General features: G+C 34.7%; 1 protein-coding gene across 4 annotated transcripts in view; it reads right to left on the reverse strand.

Annotated features, from left to right (window-relative positions):
• The window catches only part of VPS13C (vacuolar protein sorting 13 homolog C), a gene marked incomplete at both ends in the record, with an annotated part of 185,655 nt that overhangs the window by 31,972 nt on the left and 136,668 nt on the right, over window positions 1–17,015 (reverse strand). For all 4 annotated transcript variants that reach the window (XM_079700003.1, XM_079700000.1, XM_079700002.1 and 1 more), the window contains 13 exons: window positions 1,142–1,268; window positions 3,002–3,135; window positions 3,423–3,551; window positions 5,067–5,231; window positions 5,979–6,083; window positions 7,604–7,993; window positions 9,270–9,564; window positions 10,072–10,193; window positions 11,197–11,357; window positions 12,209–12,473; window positions 12,908–13,063; window positions 14,377–14,463; window positions 14,843–15,208. In XM_079700003.1, the coding sequence (XP_079556129.1) occupies window positions 1,142–1,268; window positions 3,002–3,135; window positions 3,423–3,551; window positions 5,067–5,231; window positions 5,979–6,083; window positions 7,604–7,993; window positions 9,270–9,564; window positions 10,072–10,193; window positions 11,197–11,357; window positions 12,209–12,473; window positions 12,908–13,063; window positions 14,377–14,463; window positions 14,843–15,208 (2,502 nt within the window). The remainder of the gene's footprint in view (window positions 1–1,141; window positions 1,269–3,001; window positions 3,136–3,422; window positions 3,552–5,066; window positions 5,232–5,978; window positions 6,084–7,603; window positions 7,994–9,269; window positions 9,565–10,071; window positions 10,194–11,196; window positions 11,358–12,208; window positions 12,474–12,907; window positions 13,064–14,376; window positions 14,464–14,842; window positions 15,209–17,015) is intronic.

A 17,015-nucleotide genomic window follows, 5' to 3' on the forward strand; every position in this document is an offset into this window, starting at 1 on the left:
CAATCCCGTGAATACACTATTACCAGGATTCTTCATGATTTTGCCTTAATTTACAGACCTGGATATCCTCCTTCAGGATGGCATTACTACTTTCTCTCCAGGTCCTGTATACCACTTTCTAGGAGTTGTGGTTGCTGAGGAGCATGAAATGTGAGGAGAAGGAAAATAACACCAGCATAGTACAGGGACCCCTGGTTGAGCTACCATGTCTCTGAGCCAGAGACCTAAGAGTAACAGGGAATTTAAGCTCCTCTCTACCACTTATAAACCTTGAAGGGTTTTCTGTTGTAAAAAGTAAAGCATAATAAGCAGGCAATAGAGCTCCATCAAATTGTCATGGCAAGCTCCAAGAATCTCATAACTATCAGTCTGATTTTTCAAAGGTGGGTAAGTCTATCTCTTTTATGGGTATTTCAGAGGGAATATAGGAGAGGATAATTCAGTCACTGTTGGCCAATTACTATTTTAAATAACCAAGAAAGCTTTTCTAACAACTGGCATTATCAGACAATGGAATATGACACTGTATGAACTTTTCAGGATAGAATACATTCCTACAGAAACTAGGTGCTCATGGAAGAGCAATGGCTATGTTACAGGGAGGCTGGCAGATGAATTCTTAAGCCCTTCCCAAAGTCTAAGAGTCTAGGAAATAACATATTTAATTAATTTAGTTACCTAAATATTGTTTCAATAAATATTTTATTAAATTTCTTATATGGGATAATTTGCATACTGTCAGACTCCTTTAATTAACAAAACATATGGCTTTGATAGGGAAAACATGCCTAAAAATTCTCACAGCTAACAGTGGTACACACATGTTCAAGATAAAGTTGTTTTACACTTAGGCTCAAAATTCCTTTCTTTAAAAAAAAAGTAAATAAAAAAGTACTTTCCTGGTCTTAGGCAAGCTGAAAGAGGCTTATTTTTTAAAACTGTAAATAAAGTATTTTGACTGATCTAGAACAACATATTGGTATGAACTCTTTGCAATCTAAAGCCAAAAAGTAACTTATTTTGAAAATACTTTCAATTCATTTTTAGTTCAGTAAAGACAAAGATGACTGCATGAAGCTAACTTGTCTACTTGCTTTGTTATCAGGTACTTCATACAGCACTCATTCACATCAAATGGTACCTTTAACAGATCATGTTCCCCAGCATTTGCTGCATAACTCCATATAAGTTTTCTGGTACCAGTGGGATCTTCCCAGGCAAAGAGTCGAACTTGTCTTGGCAGCAATACCATTTCTTCCTGTGACCCACTGAAATGCAAGCAACAGAGGGAAGATTAAAATATCCTGGCCTTGAGAAACCTAGACCCGTGGTTTATTGAGGAAAGGACTGGCGCAAACATCTTATAAAACTGCCTTTGTTAATAAAACACAACTCTGCCTAAAAATAAGTACCCTAAAATGTCCAATTAACTAACGATTTTGAAGCTTGAGGGAACAGAATACTGCCCTTTCTGAAGCTGCAGTATACTCTGAACTGATCTAGGCAAGATCACACTAATGAAATTCATTAAAGTAAACAGACTGGTACATCAGAGTTCATCTATAGAAAAGGCTGTGAATAGTAAAAAAATTTTTTTAATTAAAAAAAAAATTATTTGGCTGTGCTGATCTTAGTTGTAGCATGCAGGATCTTCATTGCCATGTGTAGGATCTTCATTAGGGCATGTGGAATCTTTAGTTGCGGCATGTGGAATCTTTAGTTGCGGCATGTGGGATCTAGTTCCCTGACCAGGGATCAAACCCGGGACCCTGCATTGGGAGCACAGAGTCTTAACCACTGGACCACAAGGGAAGTCCCAATAGTAAATTTTTTAGTAGCAGAAGAACTTTACTTGGTGCTCAAATTTAAGATTTTAATCAAATGCAACGCAAAAGAAATAAGCTCAGAGGAAAAGAAATTGGGTCCATGTATCACTGCTACTCAAAGCGTGGTCTGTGGACCAGCAGCATTAGCATTACCTGGAGGCTTGCTGGAAAGTGAAAAATTCTGAGCCCCACTTAAAACCTACTAAATCAGAACCTACATTTTAACAAGATTTCTAAGGGATCTTAATATTGATATGTAAGTTTAGAAGTATTGGTCTGGATAATACAAAAGACTTTCCAGAGAACTAAAATAAAACAAAAAGTAACCCAATTAGGGTTTAATCCCAATGTATGCTTTTAAATCTCTCAGCAGATTCAAGCCATGAGAGTTATGAATATGTTAAATCTGCAAGGCATTATTTTATATATACACATATATAATGTATATTATTATTTTATATTTTATATATACATATAAAATAATGCCTTGAAGATTTATAATAATAATTCTTTGCAAATATATATTACATATTTTAAGGATTTAAAGCTATCTGTTATATCATTATTTAATGGCATTACTCAAGCCAAATGATAGCACAGACAAGAACAACAAAATTCCTATCAGACTGTCTATAATACATTCAACACCACTACTTAATCTTCTACTTTAATCTTTCTTTAATCTTCTGCCCTCTTATTTAATCTTCTACTATTCCTACCAAAAAACTAGACACAGATTTACAGGGAGAGGTTCACTGAGCATCACCAGACTACAAAAGAATGATAATACTTAAACAGGTTCACAATTCCTTACGTGCAATTCTGAAGTTTAAGAAGCTCCAAAACTCCAAATATTTTTCTCTAAGTTTGGTGTCAAACGTCATGTGGCAGCAAAACTTGATCTGAACTGATGTGAAACTGTTAACGGTTTCATTTATCCCACTTACTGTGAAGGTTCACAACTTTTGCTACAGGAATACTAATGTGTTTGGTTATAGAGTACTGTCTCAAAACCTGCTACGGGAATTAGCAATAAACATCATGTATCCCTATTACCTTTCTAAAATCTGAAAACATGTAGAATGTGAAACACACCTAGCTCCAAGTATTTCCTAGAAGGGACTGTGGACCAGTAAAAGCAAATCAGATTTTCCAAGAACCCTTTCTTTTCATACCTCTGTTTATATGTGAGGATGTTCCATGGTGTGTGGTTTACTATTAGGGCAGGTGCGGATCCCTCATGGTAATCAGAAAAGCTTATGACAGTTGAATGTGGAGCGGTATCTACATCCACCAAGATACCCCCATTCTATTGTAGAAAAAAAAAAGAGTATGTTTGAGGTATTGGTTTAAACTGCACATGGTACATTTAGAATTTCAATCACTTATATAGATATTACAAAGTTGGTTTTCTTAAGTTCTTACTGAAAAGCACACTGGCTCTGATCTCTTACAAATATATGTATAGCATTATATATTGATATTTTAGTATACTTTCAATTAATTATCAGTATATTTTATAGCATGTCTTAATAAAATATTTTAAAGCAAACTTTAAAAATCAAAGACATTTTATTTTAAAACAGGAAAACTTACCAGATCTTCTAAGCTCAATAAAGTGCCATTATCCTGTTGGTTATAAAAGAATGGCTTGGAGGATCCTTCATAGCCCACCACTCTCACACAAAGTTTGCCTGAAAATTTTTCAGGCCAAAATGGAAGGTACTGAAAGTATAAAAGTTAATATCAGTCTTAAAACAATACTATAGTATAAATAAAACAGTGGCTAATAAAGTTTCCAATTCTAATTCAGATCATGATTCAATTACTAAGTTTCTTAAAATAGCCCCTCTACATCTAATATTAAGATTACTGACAATATAATGATTATTTATGAAGCCAAAAAAACTCCATCAGAAGAATAGATATATTAGTCTTTTCTTATGGAATAATTACAATATGAGAAACTGAAGTGCTATTAAGAACATCTCAAGTATCTTGAATATTTAAAAATTATAATCTTAATAACATTTGCTTTTATGTATAACCCATTTTAATTCCTTAATCACTATGAATTCTTTCACGGAATATCTTAACCTAGATAAACCAGAAGACAACTGAAGGCAGAGGACCTTGCTGGAAGTCCTGACACTATCCTCCAGGCTGTCTGATCTTAATCAAATCATGCACCTTTTTGAGCCTGTTTCCTTATCTGTAAAACTGAGATTATAGTTCCTAAAAAGAAAGTTCCCTCTGTTATAGAATACTGGGTAAATTCTATTTCTAAAAAAAAACACTACTGCAATCAAACTCACATCAAAGATAAAAAGATAAGGAGCATTTATTTGTTGCCAAGTCTATGGAGATCATTCCAAGTGCCTTGGAAAGGCCATGCCTCTTAGAGGTCTAACTGTGTTTGTAGTGTAATTGGAATCCTTCTCTTAAGCTTTTGTTAAATATTTTTTTAAATAATTTTAGAATTCTTTTGAGATGTACAGAAGAACAGTCCTATCCTTAAGTCAGGTGGCTTGGTTGAAAACTCGGGCAAATTCAAGTGCTAACACTTGTCTTTGCATCTGTCCTCTCCCCACTCTTTCCTTATTCTCCATGTTTCATCTTGTTGAGTCTGCAAAACTTTAGTTCAAATGCCAGCTCTTCTATGAAACTTTTCCTTTTGATCTAGACCACAATGATCTCAACCTCCAATAACTTAACTGACCTAAAAAAGTAAGATTCAATTTCCTTCTCTGTAAAGCAAGGTGGTTGAATTTTTGGAAATTTTCAAGGAAACTTCCAGCTCATCTATTCAGAGATCCTATAACCACCTATAACTTACCATACACTATCTTCTTCTCTATGTATTAATTTATATGAGTATTAAGTCGTCCAACAAGATTAGATGCTTCTTGAATACAAAGACGTTACCTTGCTATTGACACAATACATAGTACTTTATGTACATTTTACAGTACATACCCATGTTTATACATATAGGAAGAACCAGAGAATGAGTATTAACAGTCTAGACTGAGCTAGTGGTAAATATTATCCACAATTTTTTTCTTCTTTTTTAACATATGCTTATAGTATGAAATAAAAGTCTTTCAAAGCTGGCTGTCATATTTTAACCCACAAATATGGTAGCAAAGTGAGTATGACAGAGATATATATAATTCTTATTTATATGTCTATATTTATTTGTACATTTTAGGAGTCAGTTGTATTAAAGGAAAATATTACCTCTGAAGAAGCAATATAGTTCCATTTATTAGTTGGCATTGAGCCATCAGGTGCAATTTCACCAACTTCTAGTTCTAGTGATGACTTGTTCACAACAGTATAAAAGGGAGTCAAAGTAACTATTCGTGTAAGATTAAAACTGCTCATTTTGATGCTAACACCAACCTGTAAAAAGTAAACAAGCTTATCATTTCCCAGTACTTTACATAGCTTGAAATACACACACACACACACACACACACACACACACACACGCCATTCACATACAACCTTCTTAAAATATTTTAAAATAAGATTTCTTAAATAAAGTAACTGCTAAGAGTCATATTCCAAGACTGATTATCTTCTCACTAAGAAGAAAAATTTTGGTTCCTTAGTTTGGCTCCATCAGAAACGAATTCAAGAAATATCACTCAGTAATTTAACTAAAGATGACTTATAATAACAAACTTAATTTAAAAAAATCCTTTACTTTTTAACATTCCAAAATAAATTGTTTTAAAATTAGTGTACAGGCTCGATTTTTGCTACTTTATTAACTCTGCTATCAATAAAATAAAATAAAAATTTCAAAATGGTAATAAAACAAGTCAACTTGTATCAGATTATTCAAGTTTTCTCTGTCAAACTTAAGAGTTAAGAAACATTTGGCAGGGAGTGGTACGGAATGCAGATTCTAGTATATTCTGAATATTTACCAAGTTGCTTACTTGTATGGATTCAACTGTCTGCCTTAAACTTTGACAAATTCAGGTTTTGCTTTGATATTAGCGGTCCTAGAAATTAGTAGAGAGATATAACAGTCCTCCACGTGATACTTTGAATTCACATTTCTGTACCCCTTAGGATCCAGCTCATTTACTGATGAAAATGTGAATGAAATCAGAAGTAAATAAGCAAGCAAAATCTTACCAGGTATTCCATATTGTTGGCAGGACACTTCACACACCCATAATTTCCCACTGTATCCAATGAAAAACCACTGGACCATGAACTGGTTGAAATTTTTAACTGTACCTACACCAGAGAACACAAACAATCATATAAGAAATCTAAAACACTATATTGATTTTATTTGATGGAATGCTGCTAGACCACTAGAAATTTATTTAGTAACATGAGACAGAAAAATATAACCAAAGGCATGCTGCAAATGGGTAACAGAACCACAGAAACTCTAGGGGACAATGTAATATTTAAAAGCAGAGCTCTGACCTTCCCATTCACCTATGCAATGAGTATAGTGAATTTAAAGATGTATACCAATGTGACCTTCTGTTATTTGAAAAGGAATTAAAATGTAAAATGATATTTTCCAGTGTTAGACTTTTGATACAGAGCTAACGAATTCTTAAAGTTTTAGCACACAGTGAATTTATGCTTTTAACATTATTCAGCAAACAATAAAGGAAAAATGTTGTGATAAGCAGAATGGAAGACACAATTCCTGTCTTCAATGAGCTTCCAACTAAACAAACAGATAGGAAATACATACTAATAATTATGATGCGAGACTCAATGTGATAACAACTATATAAAAGGGATAATATGCAATCAAGGTGAGAGGGTAAAAAGTTTACTTCTGGCTATGGGATTCAGATAAAGTTGTATAGAAGAGATCTAATTCTGCTCCTGTATTAACCTCCATCCACCCAATAGATTATAAAATACCTGAGTACAACCAGAGGTCAGACACATAAACAAGTACAATATCAAGTATTAATCAAAACTCTAAGACACGGGTTCTCAAAGTGTGGTCTCTGGACCAGCACCATCAGCAACACCTGGCAATCTGTGGAAAATGCAAATTCTCAGACCCTACTCAGACCTACTGAATCGAACTATGGGGGTCTGACCCAGCAATCTGTTTTCAAAGCCCTCTACGTGATTCTAACGCACACTGAGATTTGAGAAGCACTTCTCTAAAAGAACACGGATGGAATATCTAGCCCCACTTTAGATGGTCAGAGAATCCTTCACACATGTCAGGCTGGAGCAGACTGCCAAAGGATGAACAGCGGATAACCAGAAAACATGAGGCAGACAGGCAAAGCACAGAGCAAGAGGCATTCTAGGCAGAGAGTGCAGCCATACAAAGGCATAGAGGTAAACAAACTATACCAAGATGTGAGTATGAAAAGGAAAGAAGGGACCAGAGCATAGAGGATCAGGCCTTACACATGAGGTTTCTCTCACAAAGGCCTGCTTTAGTGCTTCACACATAGGAGGGCTCAGTTAAAATAAACCAAATTCAACTGTTCTATCTTTTGAAATGCCATTGCATCACTGGTAACCTACATAAAATCAAGGTTTCTACTTGACACTATGTCAAGAACAGAAGTAATTCTAGGGGCACCAGAGAAAAAGGTAACTCAGCCTTGGGACACTATTGTTGTTATTTCCTAATATCCCACTTAACCGTGTATTCCTTAAAAGTCCTCTTGTACCTAATTCATACCTGTGACACTGAGCAAAGAGGTTAGCATGGCATTAGATAAACAATAAACAGGTAATTTGTTTTATCAACAAAAACACACCTTATTTTTACTAAAAATGTTCTTCTTCTTGAAAGAGAATAAAATAATATCCCTAAAATCAGCTGGATGTTTCACATGAATTTCTTCTGAACGATACTGGAGAACCCGAGAAGTCTTGTTGATTAGCCAATAGGGACTAAAGATGGATAGCTCCATCTGGCTGCCAATTCGCTTGACATGTACTGACAGGTCAACTGTCAACGCTTCTGTGGAGTCAGAAGAAAAATACACAAGAAAGAATTCGGGAAGTGTATCACATATACGGAAATGTCCATTCCAGTTTTTGCCCTGATATTTCACCAGAACTAATTCCATTATTTCTCCATTGATTCTCGAATGTAGAACATTGGCAGCACTGCCTTCTGCTAGCTCATGAGTTTCTGCTGTTCCCTAAAAACAAACAAACAAAAACTATATTTGCTTACCAATTTTTTAAAAACCTCTGCAATAACGTCCATATTTTATACAAACACTAAGTAACCTACCAGATTCACATTAACTGACAGGTCTTCAAGGTACCATCTTACATATTATGAATATCCAACAATTACTAATGATTACAAATAAAACACTATATCATAGCCAAAGTTAGAAACTGTCTTTTGGTCATTAGCAGGCCAATGGTTATAATTGAGAAAGAGACCTGTGCCAAGAATCAAAGGCTGGACTCCGGAACACTGGCTGTTTTCCATTAACAGCTATGTCATTAAATGAGCCACTTAATTGCCTGGACTTCAGCTTCATCCTTTATTCACATACTACACCTAATGGTTCTCATACAAGTAGAATAAGAAAAGTGATATCAAGCTATGCTGACAAGCTATCTAAGGTGGAACTAATTTAAAAATGAGTAATAGCAACATAATAAATTAGGCTTCCTTACCAAAAGCATCTCTTGTATAAATACTACTTAGTTCATCTAATTAATTTTATTCTCTGCAACTCAGGCATGGCTCATTGTCAGACAAAGAAAATAAATTTAGGTTCCAAATACTTTCCAGATTTTTGTATTTTGATATGTTGTGGTATGTAGAAATTTAAAAATATTTATCATACTTCATTACTAGAAAATGTTCCCTAATATTTTTTAAGACAGTAATTATTTTTCAGTTCAACAGAAACTTGAACCAAATAATCATCACTTTAAAACAAAAAACTTTAAAATTAACTTCATAATAAATTAAGATGAAGTATTTTCTCACTGGCATTTTTCCATACTTTAGCTAAGAGAATTATACTTAGATAATAAAAAGACTATTATAATTATTAATTTAGAGCAGATGCAGCAGAGTTCAGAGGTGGAGAACAAGGAACCAAATTGCTTAGGTTTAAATTCCAGCTCTACTATTTATTAGCTGTGGGATCCTGGACGTATCACTTAACCCCTCTGTGACTCAGCTTCCTCATCTGTAAAATGGGTCTAATAACAGTACCTTCTTCAGGAAGTTATTGTAAGGACTAAATATGTTAATACATGTAAAATACATGACATAGTGGCTGGCACAAAGTAGACGTTATACCAGTTTTTGTTATTATTAATATTATTAAAGCATTACAAGTAGGTGAATGTAAAACACTGATCTCAATTAAAAATACCATTAAAAAAAAACAAACTAGAATTCACTCCATGTAATAATAAAAGTCAAGCAAAATGCAAGAGGCATACCTCAAGTAAATATCTTAGAGAATATGGGAGAAAATTCCGCAAAGTGACAGTAGGGTAAAGATGAATGATGTAAGCTGGATCCCAGTCTTTCCTGTGTGTACATATATAGCTTAATTCATCAGGCACAGCAATTGTATTGACTATAAGAGGTAAGAAGTTGACTTCTGTTGACGGACACTGCAGCATGCATCTGATTTCCCTGCTCCGATGAAGTTCTTCCTTCCAGGAAATGTAGGTGGTGGATTCTTTGTACTGATTCTCTAAGATACCAGCTGGCTGAATGAACAGCTGACACCTACAGAAGAAGAAAACAGAGTGGGAAAACCGTTTTTACTGAGAATGTAAGAAAAAGAATCTCATTAATTCTTCTTGATAACTCTACAAGATAAGTACTATTATTCCTATCTTTACAGATAAGAAAAAAAAGGCTAAGCAAGTTTAAGAAACTTGCCCAAAGTCACACAGCTGACTCATGGAGGTACCTTCTGGGAAAAAATACTCTGTAAAAAATGACAACTTAAAAAAAAAAGTCATTTCAAATACAAAGGCAATCTAATAAAAGTAAGTCTCAGAAAATTCTAAAACATCAAGTATACAACAAATTTCATCTGGTAAATTCAACAATACAAATGTATTTCTCTGTATGTCTCAAAACTGGCTTTTACAGATCTTTAGATAATAAGAATTATTATGATGTAGAATATAGATATTTTACTTTTTTCTAGAATAAAGATCCTAATTCACAGAATTAAAAATGTATATTATGAACCTTTTATATCAACATATTCAAGGAAGTATCTACCTATATGAATCTAAAGGCACATGGAACTCCTCTTCAGGTCTGGCTACTCCAATGCGCTCCAATAACTTCACATTCTTAACATATTTATAGATGATGAAAGCAATAGAGAAATGGTTTTTAATCTGTTGGACAAAAAAACATACAAGTTGTTTAAAAAGATGTAGACATTCAAAAGAAAAATGTGAGCCACACACAATCACTTTTAGATCTAAAAAATTTCAAGCCCAATATTGGAAGATACTTTTATGGTAATTGAAAAGTTTTAAGATATTTAAGGAGCTATATATATATATGAAACTTGATGTTTAAACAGAAGTTAAAAATTATTAGGATATTCACATGTTCATATACTACAGACTGATTTTTTTAGTGTGTACTATTATCTTTCAAATACGTATTAATCTTTGAGGATTTCAGTCATAATATTTTCCTCATTACAACCTTTTTTCAATGCACCATACAACTAAACAGAAAAGGATAGTAAAGGAAACATGAGGTAAATAAATACAGTACAATCCTTCCTTAACTACAGTGTAATATAGGTTGGAGCTAATAGTAAACTGAGAGACAATGACCAAAATTGGAAATCCTTTCATTTTTATCTGATGTTATAGGTAGGAAAAAATATTGTTCTGCTGACCACATGCTGAAATCTGTAATAATGCAGAGAAAAAGAAAAATCGATAAAGCCTTAAAGGTGGAAAAAAATATTTATACAGATTAATATGCTAAAATTTTTTTCTGGGGAGACCATTTCAACATTCCTTCATACATACTTGAAAAATACAATACAAAGAGAATGAAATGTTATCCTATTTGACAACCAGCTATTACTGCAATATTCCTCAGTTCTGAATCTTTAAAGGAATAGACAAAAATTTCATTAATTTTAAACCCAGGAGACAACAAAAATGGGCTTTAAATTAACAACAGCATTTCATGAGACACTTAAAATGAAGAATATTACAAAAGTAAGTTGGACAGGAAATACCCAGTTCAAACTATTATTTATTTCTGAACAATCAGTACTGACCTAATGAAGTTTTATTATATTCCTATATTCAGCCAAATGATTTAATATTTCTTGATATACTTAAAGGAACACAATTCACTTTAATGCGTTACCTGCAGAGGCGAACGAAGGGTAATTACTTTGTTCCCTTCAGTTGCATCTATTTGTACCACAAGTGAGTCAAAATGACTGGCATTGGGATTCCATACATTATACAATCGCCGTCCAGGTCTGGCAACAGGGACTTTTGTAACTTCCGTATATCCATGAGGTGCTAAGTCAGAGCATAAGTGAGAAGCATTCCAAATACTAATTTACCTAAGTTTTTATAAGAGATCAGGAGCAGCACCTCAAAATAATGACAAGAGTATTCTTCCTCATGACTAGAAATGTAGACTACACAAAATTCTTTTCTAAGACACAGCAGCTAACAAAGAAAGGAAACTAGTTATAAAATTTTTTGACCCCAAACAATTTCTCTTGGGGTTTTAAATGTATTAAAACAAACAAAATCCAACTTGTTCCTTATTTTCTCAACTATATAACAATAAAAATCGCTTTTTTTTTGAAATGGTGATAACTACTGTCAACATTTTAAGACTTCTGAATATAGTTATTTTCTCTCCTCACTGAACTCCAGTCCCTTCTGAAGCATACTACATACTGTACTATTTAAGCACATAGAAATAATCTAGTTTTCTAAGGTAATTCTTAAATTAATCACGTTTAATTTTCTCAAGTTTAGAGGAAGAAAACAAAAGTTTATCAACTATTTGTTTCAAGCCTTTAGAAATGTTGTCTCTCAAGGTTATCTGCAGCAAATATTTTTCCATATTTTATCAAAAATAAGCTGACACCAGTAATTCTGAAGATACCCTTAAAAATAGCATAAATAGGGCTTCCCTGGTGGCGCAGTGGTTGCGAGTCCGCCTGCTGATGCAGGGGACGCAGGTTCGTGCCCCGGTCTGGGAAGATCCCACATGCCACGGAGCGGCTGGGCCCGTGAGCCATGGCCGCTGAGCCTGCGCGTCCGGAGCCTGTGCTCCGCAACGGGAGAGGCCACAACAGTGAGAGGCCCGCATACCGCAAAAAAAAAAAAAAAAAAAAAAATAGAATATAGCATACCAAAGGTCAGAGAGAAGAGGGAGCTCTCCTGACGGCTCAGTGTAGATAGTTTCCCTTGACATGAAGGTTCCATGCTGGCATATTCCAATTCCAATTTCTGACCGGCATCAACATCACACACATCACTTTTCTCAAGGGAGCCCATCACTCGGAGATTATGACTGGGCTGCACCTTAATGGGAACACCTACAGAATTTGTTACTGTAAAAGGTGCCCTGTCTTTTAAAGAGTAGTCAAAAGTAGAAGCAGTGCCCTCTGAAAAACCCTGAAAAGGAACACAACAACACAATAAAACTTTTGCAAAATTCAAATTTTTTTTTCAAAACCTAAATTTCAACTACACATTTTTTAGAAACAAATGTTGATGACAGGGCTTCCCTGGTGGCGCAGTGGTTGAGAGTCTGCCTGCTGATGCAGGGGACACGGGTTCGTGCCCCGGTCCGGGAAGATCCCACATGCCGCGGAGCGGCTGGGCCCGTGAGCCATGGCCGCTGAGCCTGCGCGTCCAGAGCCTGTGCTCCGCAACGGGAGAGACCACAACAGTGAGAGGCCCGCATACCGCAAAAAAAACCCAAACAAACAAACAAAAAATGTTGATGACAAACAAAAATAATGCACACGTTTCAATTTAAAATTCCATTTGAAATAGTCCAAGCAAGAACCAAACTATGAAATAGTCCAAGCAAGAACCAAACATACTTTTGCTAAATTGTTGAAAACATTAAGACAGCTTTTGGATATTGTTATATTCATTGTATCTCCTGAAGAAATAACAATTTCTGTTTCTGGCTCAGGAAGTAGAATAAAATAATCTCCTGGCATCAAACTTTTATCCTGGACTGGATTCTTCTTTACCTATGACGATAAATACATAGCAAATTTATTAGCCAATGAATAATAAAATTAAAATACTCTTGATAGAGTCAAGGTTAAATTCTCCTAACATTGTCACTTTATATTAAGGCTCCTCAAAAGTCTCATTTTCAAAAATATTCAGTGCTTCACCCTGACTTAGCACAAGTCAGCATTCTTTCTTTCAGTGTGTAGTTCACGCATAGGGAAATGTTTAGAATTGTGCCATGGAAGGACTCCAAGTGAGTTACAATATTTGTCTTTTGTGCATTCACCAGAGAAAGCTATTTAACCAGTGTCACCTAATTGGTCATTTTACGTTGATGAGCACTTTAAGAGGACCCTGAAGTCTAAACTGATCCTTATCAGAAGTAACATCTGGAATTCCTTCTACTTTTTACCAGTAACACCTATAAATAAGTAATATGATAAGCTTTCAACCAACCATCAGATTCCATCATAGTTTTCGTTCTAAAGGCATTTCAAAAGTCTTGTAAACCATTCTTTGTTAGCCTGCCTACTCCAAAGAGAGGTAGGTCAGAAATATTACTTCTACTTTACTGAGAGGAAATTAGGAAATTAGGACACAGGTTAAGTGACTGCTCATCTTTAAAATAAGAATCTGCTAAGTCAATTTCAATGCCTCACACTTGAGTCAAGTTGCCCCAGAGAAGTATGCTGTGATAATTTGTGAAGGGTATAAAACTTGTGTTCCTGTTAATCTAGGAAGATGTGTTTCAGTATGTAGGACTCTGTAGTGTTCTCAGGAAGTACCATAAAGAGATGACACAAAGAATTCATGAACCAGAATAGCAGTTCTTGGATTTTTTGGTCTCTTAAAATGATTGAGGATCCCAAAAGGCTTCATTTGTGTGGGTTATTATCTATCAGTATGTACTCTATGAGAAACTAAAACTGAGAAAATTTTAAATATTCACTTAAAACCAACAATTACATGTTAACATAAATAATATTTTAATGAAAAATAACCATTAAAAATACATAGTGAGAAGAGGAGTATTTACAAATCTCTTTAGTGCAAGCCTTAAGAGAAGACAGGTGGACTCATTTCTAATTTTGTATTCAATCTGCTGCAAAATTGCATAGTCTCTGGAAAATTCCACTGTATGCCCATGAGAGAATGAGAATGAAAATGATATATAATGTCTGAATATTATTATGAAAAGAATTTTGATCCCATGATCCTCTAAAAGGGCCTCAAGGATCCTGGACTACATCTTGAGAATCTCTGAACTAAAAAAATATATATATAAATGAATGTACACAATGATATTATTTTATTATGATTTCCTTACAGCAAGCCTTAAATTCCATGGTCTCTTCCCCTCCAATCTCTCAATCAGTGGCTCCCATACAGCATGGGTCTCATTGTAATAATGAACCTGGAAAGGCACAGAATTATGAGTCTTAAAACATTAACTACGTATTTCTATAACCAGTAGGAAAAAATATTAAGTAATGTTATATGCCAATAACCATTTTAACAACACACCTAAGGACACAAAGGATATTTATAAAGAGGGTGCATTTTATTTTACTCTTACTTTGCTCCATAAACCAATTATTTAGCAAGAGAACCTTTAAAAAGTAATGACCAAATAAATAGTACTATACATGAATAAATTAAATGTTAGAATGTATTATCTATTCATATATATACTTGCTATGGTCATGCACACAAAAAAGCTCACTTCTTAATTCCTCCATTGTACTTTTAAGGAAGTTGCCTCTGAAGGTGGGTAATAATTCATGTGGTCATACCTCTAGTGTCATGTCAGCAGAAACAGCCATTAGGGAAGTCCAATTTTTAATGCTTCCTGAAAACTTAGACTCTGCCAATAATAGAGGTACAGTTCGATGCCCAAGGCCACATTCTAAGGTAACTTGAACTGACTGGACAACAACAGCACAATTTTCCTCTATCGGTGGATTTTCAATGTCTCTGAAATTTTCTGTTATTTCTGTGGCCATGTCAATACCAAGAAACCAAGAGTTATAATCACTAATAGATTTGACACCCCAAAGATGTTCCGTTTCCTTAGATATATCTTTGGATTCATCTTCTTTTGTCTTTGGAGACAGAGCAGCCATTATTGTCATCACAGTATTAAGAATTATGGGTGAAATCTTTAAAAAAGAAAGGAGAAAAAGATTTAGAATAAATTATTTCGCAGATGAGAAGAATTAATACATAACACACAAAATTTAAAGTAACTAATTACAATTTTAAATGTATTAAATTAATAACTGAGGAAAACAAAAGAGAACACACAAAATCATGTGTCAAGTCAACTAACCTCAAAACAGTGATTTCTGCCCAGGTTATTCTAGAATTAAGTGACTAATGTGCATGTCATTGTTGAAACCTAAAGTTAAATCAGTTAATTCAGAGTGAAACAGTGTTATGTGAACAGAAAAATGTAGAAGTGTAACTGAATTTTTCATTTTTCAACCAGCTGCATTAACTAAACCAAAGTATGTGATCCTCATCAAGATATACACACATGGTTTTCATTTGTCTTACTGACATAGGAAACCTGAGAATCACCATGGACCCCCTTTCACCCTAAGATCTGAAAATTCCACCTCCTATTATCTTTGGATAGTATCTTTGCTCACCTCCTCATTCCAATCATTGTGTCTTAGTTCTTAGCAACGATGATGTCTTCCATGTCCTGTCAGCACCATCTCCGGCCACCCACCACATGATTTTTCTAAAACCCAAATCTGAGCATGTCATTCCTATGTTTAAAATCTTCAACAACTCCCCATAACTTTCAGGGTAAGATTAAAACTCTCTTTAGCGTAGGACACAAACTTCTTTGTGACCTGATGCCTAATCAGTTAAGCTACCCATGGTTTCCCAAAGTTTCAGCAATACTGGGTTAAAAAATTAAGTGGATTCCTTTACTGTTCACTTCTCACAACCCTTACTTGTTTAATATGCTAAGGAGATATGATTACATCACCAAAAGAAGGAGAGAGTATGCAGTACTTCCCAAACTTACCTGTCAACTGAATCCTTTTCTTCATTGCCTTATTAATGTCACCTATAATAGTGTTCTCAGTCCTACGACTCCACCACACCATTCTCCCCATCCACATGGGATCAACCCTCCAAGTCCTTAAAGGATTTTTCAAGCCTTTGCCTTTATGCATATTGTTGGTTCTGTCTAGGTAACCCTTTCCCTCTCTCTCCATCTAACCGCCCTCAGATGTTCAAAGCTCAGTTCAAGTAGCCCCACTTCCAGAAAGCTTCCCCTGATGTCCTAGTCTGAGCTGGAGGCTCCTGCCTGCACCCCCAAGACCACCTCATGCACACCTCTAGCACTGAAAGCTGAAAGTAATCACTCATTTACTTCTTTCTCTCACATATATCACTAAGTTTTTTGAATGTAGGGACCATGTACCCTCAGTGCTTTGTACAGGACATTCTTCATACACAGTAAAGGCTCAAAAAATGTGTGCTCAATACATAAGTAAAGTGATATACAAAGACATGGAAAAACAATCCTTCAGCACCATAACCCACTGTCGCAGGCAAAATGCATGCAAATCCAAGTTTTCTCCCCATTTAGCATTTTAAGTCTGTAGAAAAGTAAATCTGTTAACAAAATACTATCTAAGACAAACCAGTAATTTAAAATATTGAGAGAAAAGTACTTTGGAGAGCAGATTGCTTTTTCAATACTACCAATGTGAGAGATAAAAAAAATTCTAATAATTTATTTCTGGCATACATCTGTCATTATAAATATTTTATAAGACAAATAAAACATTTAATCACATAATTATTAAATTCAACCAAACTACACCTCAAATAAAAGCCTAAAAATAACATTGCAAATAAAATAAGAGCAACCTCATTTCTCCATCCTTCCTTTCCTTCTCTTCCCACTTCATCTCTGCTCTCACCACCCAAACCCAATCTCCA

The sequence above is a fragment of the Hyperoodon ampullatus genome (genome assembly GCF_949752795.1).
Source record: "Hyperoodon ampullatus genome assembly, chromosome: 3".
Taxonomy (NCBI): Eukaryota; Metazoa; Chordata; class Mammalia; order Artiodactyla; family Ziphiidae; genus Hyperoodon; species Hyperoodon ampullatus.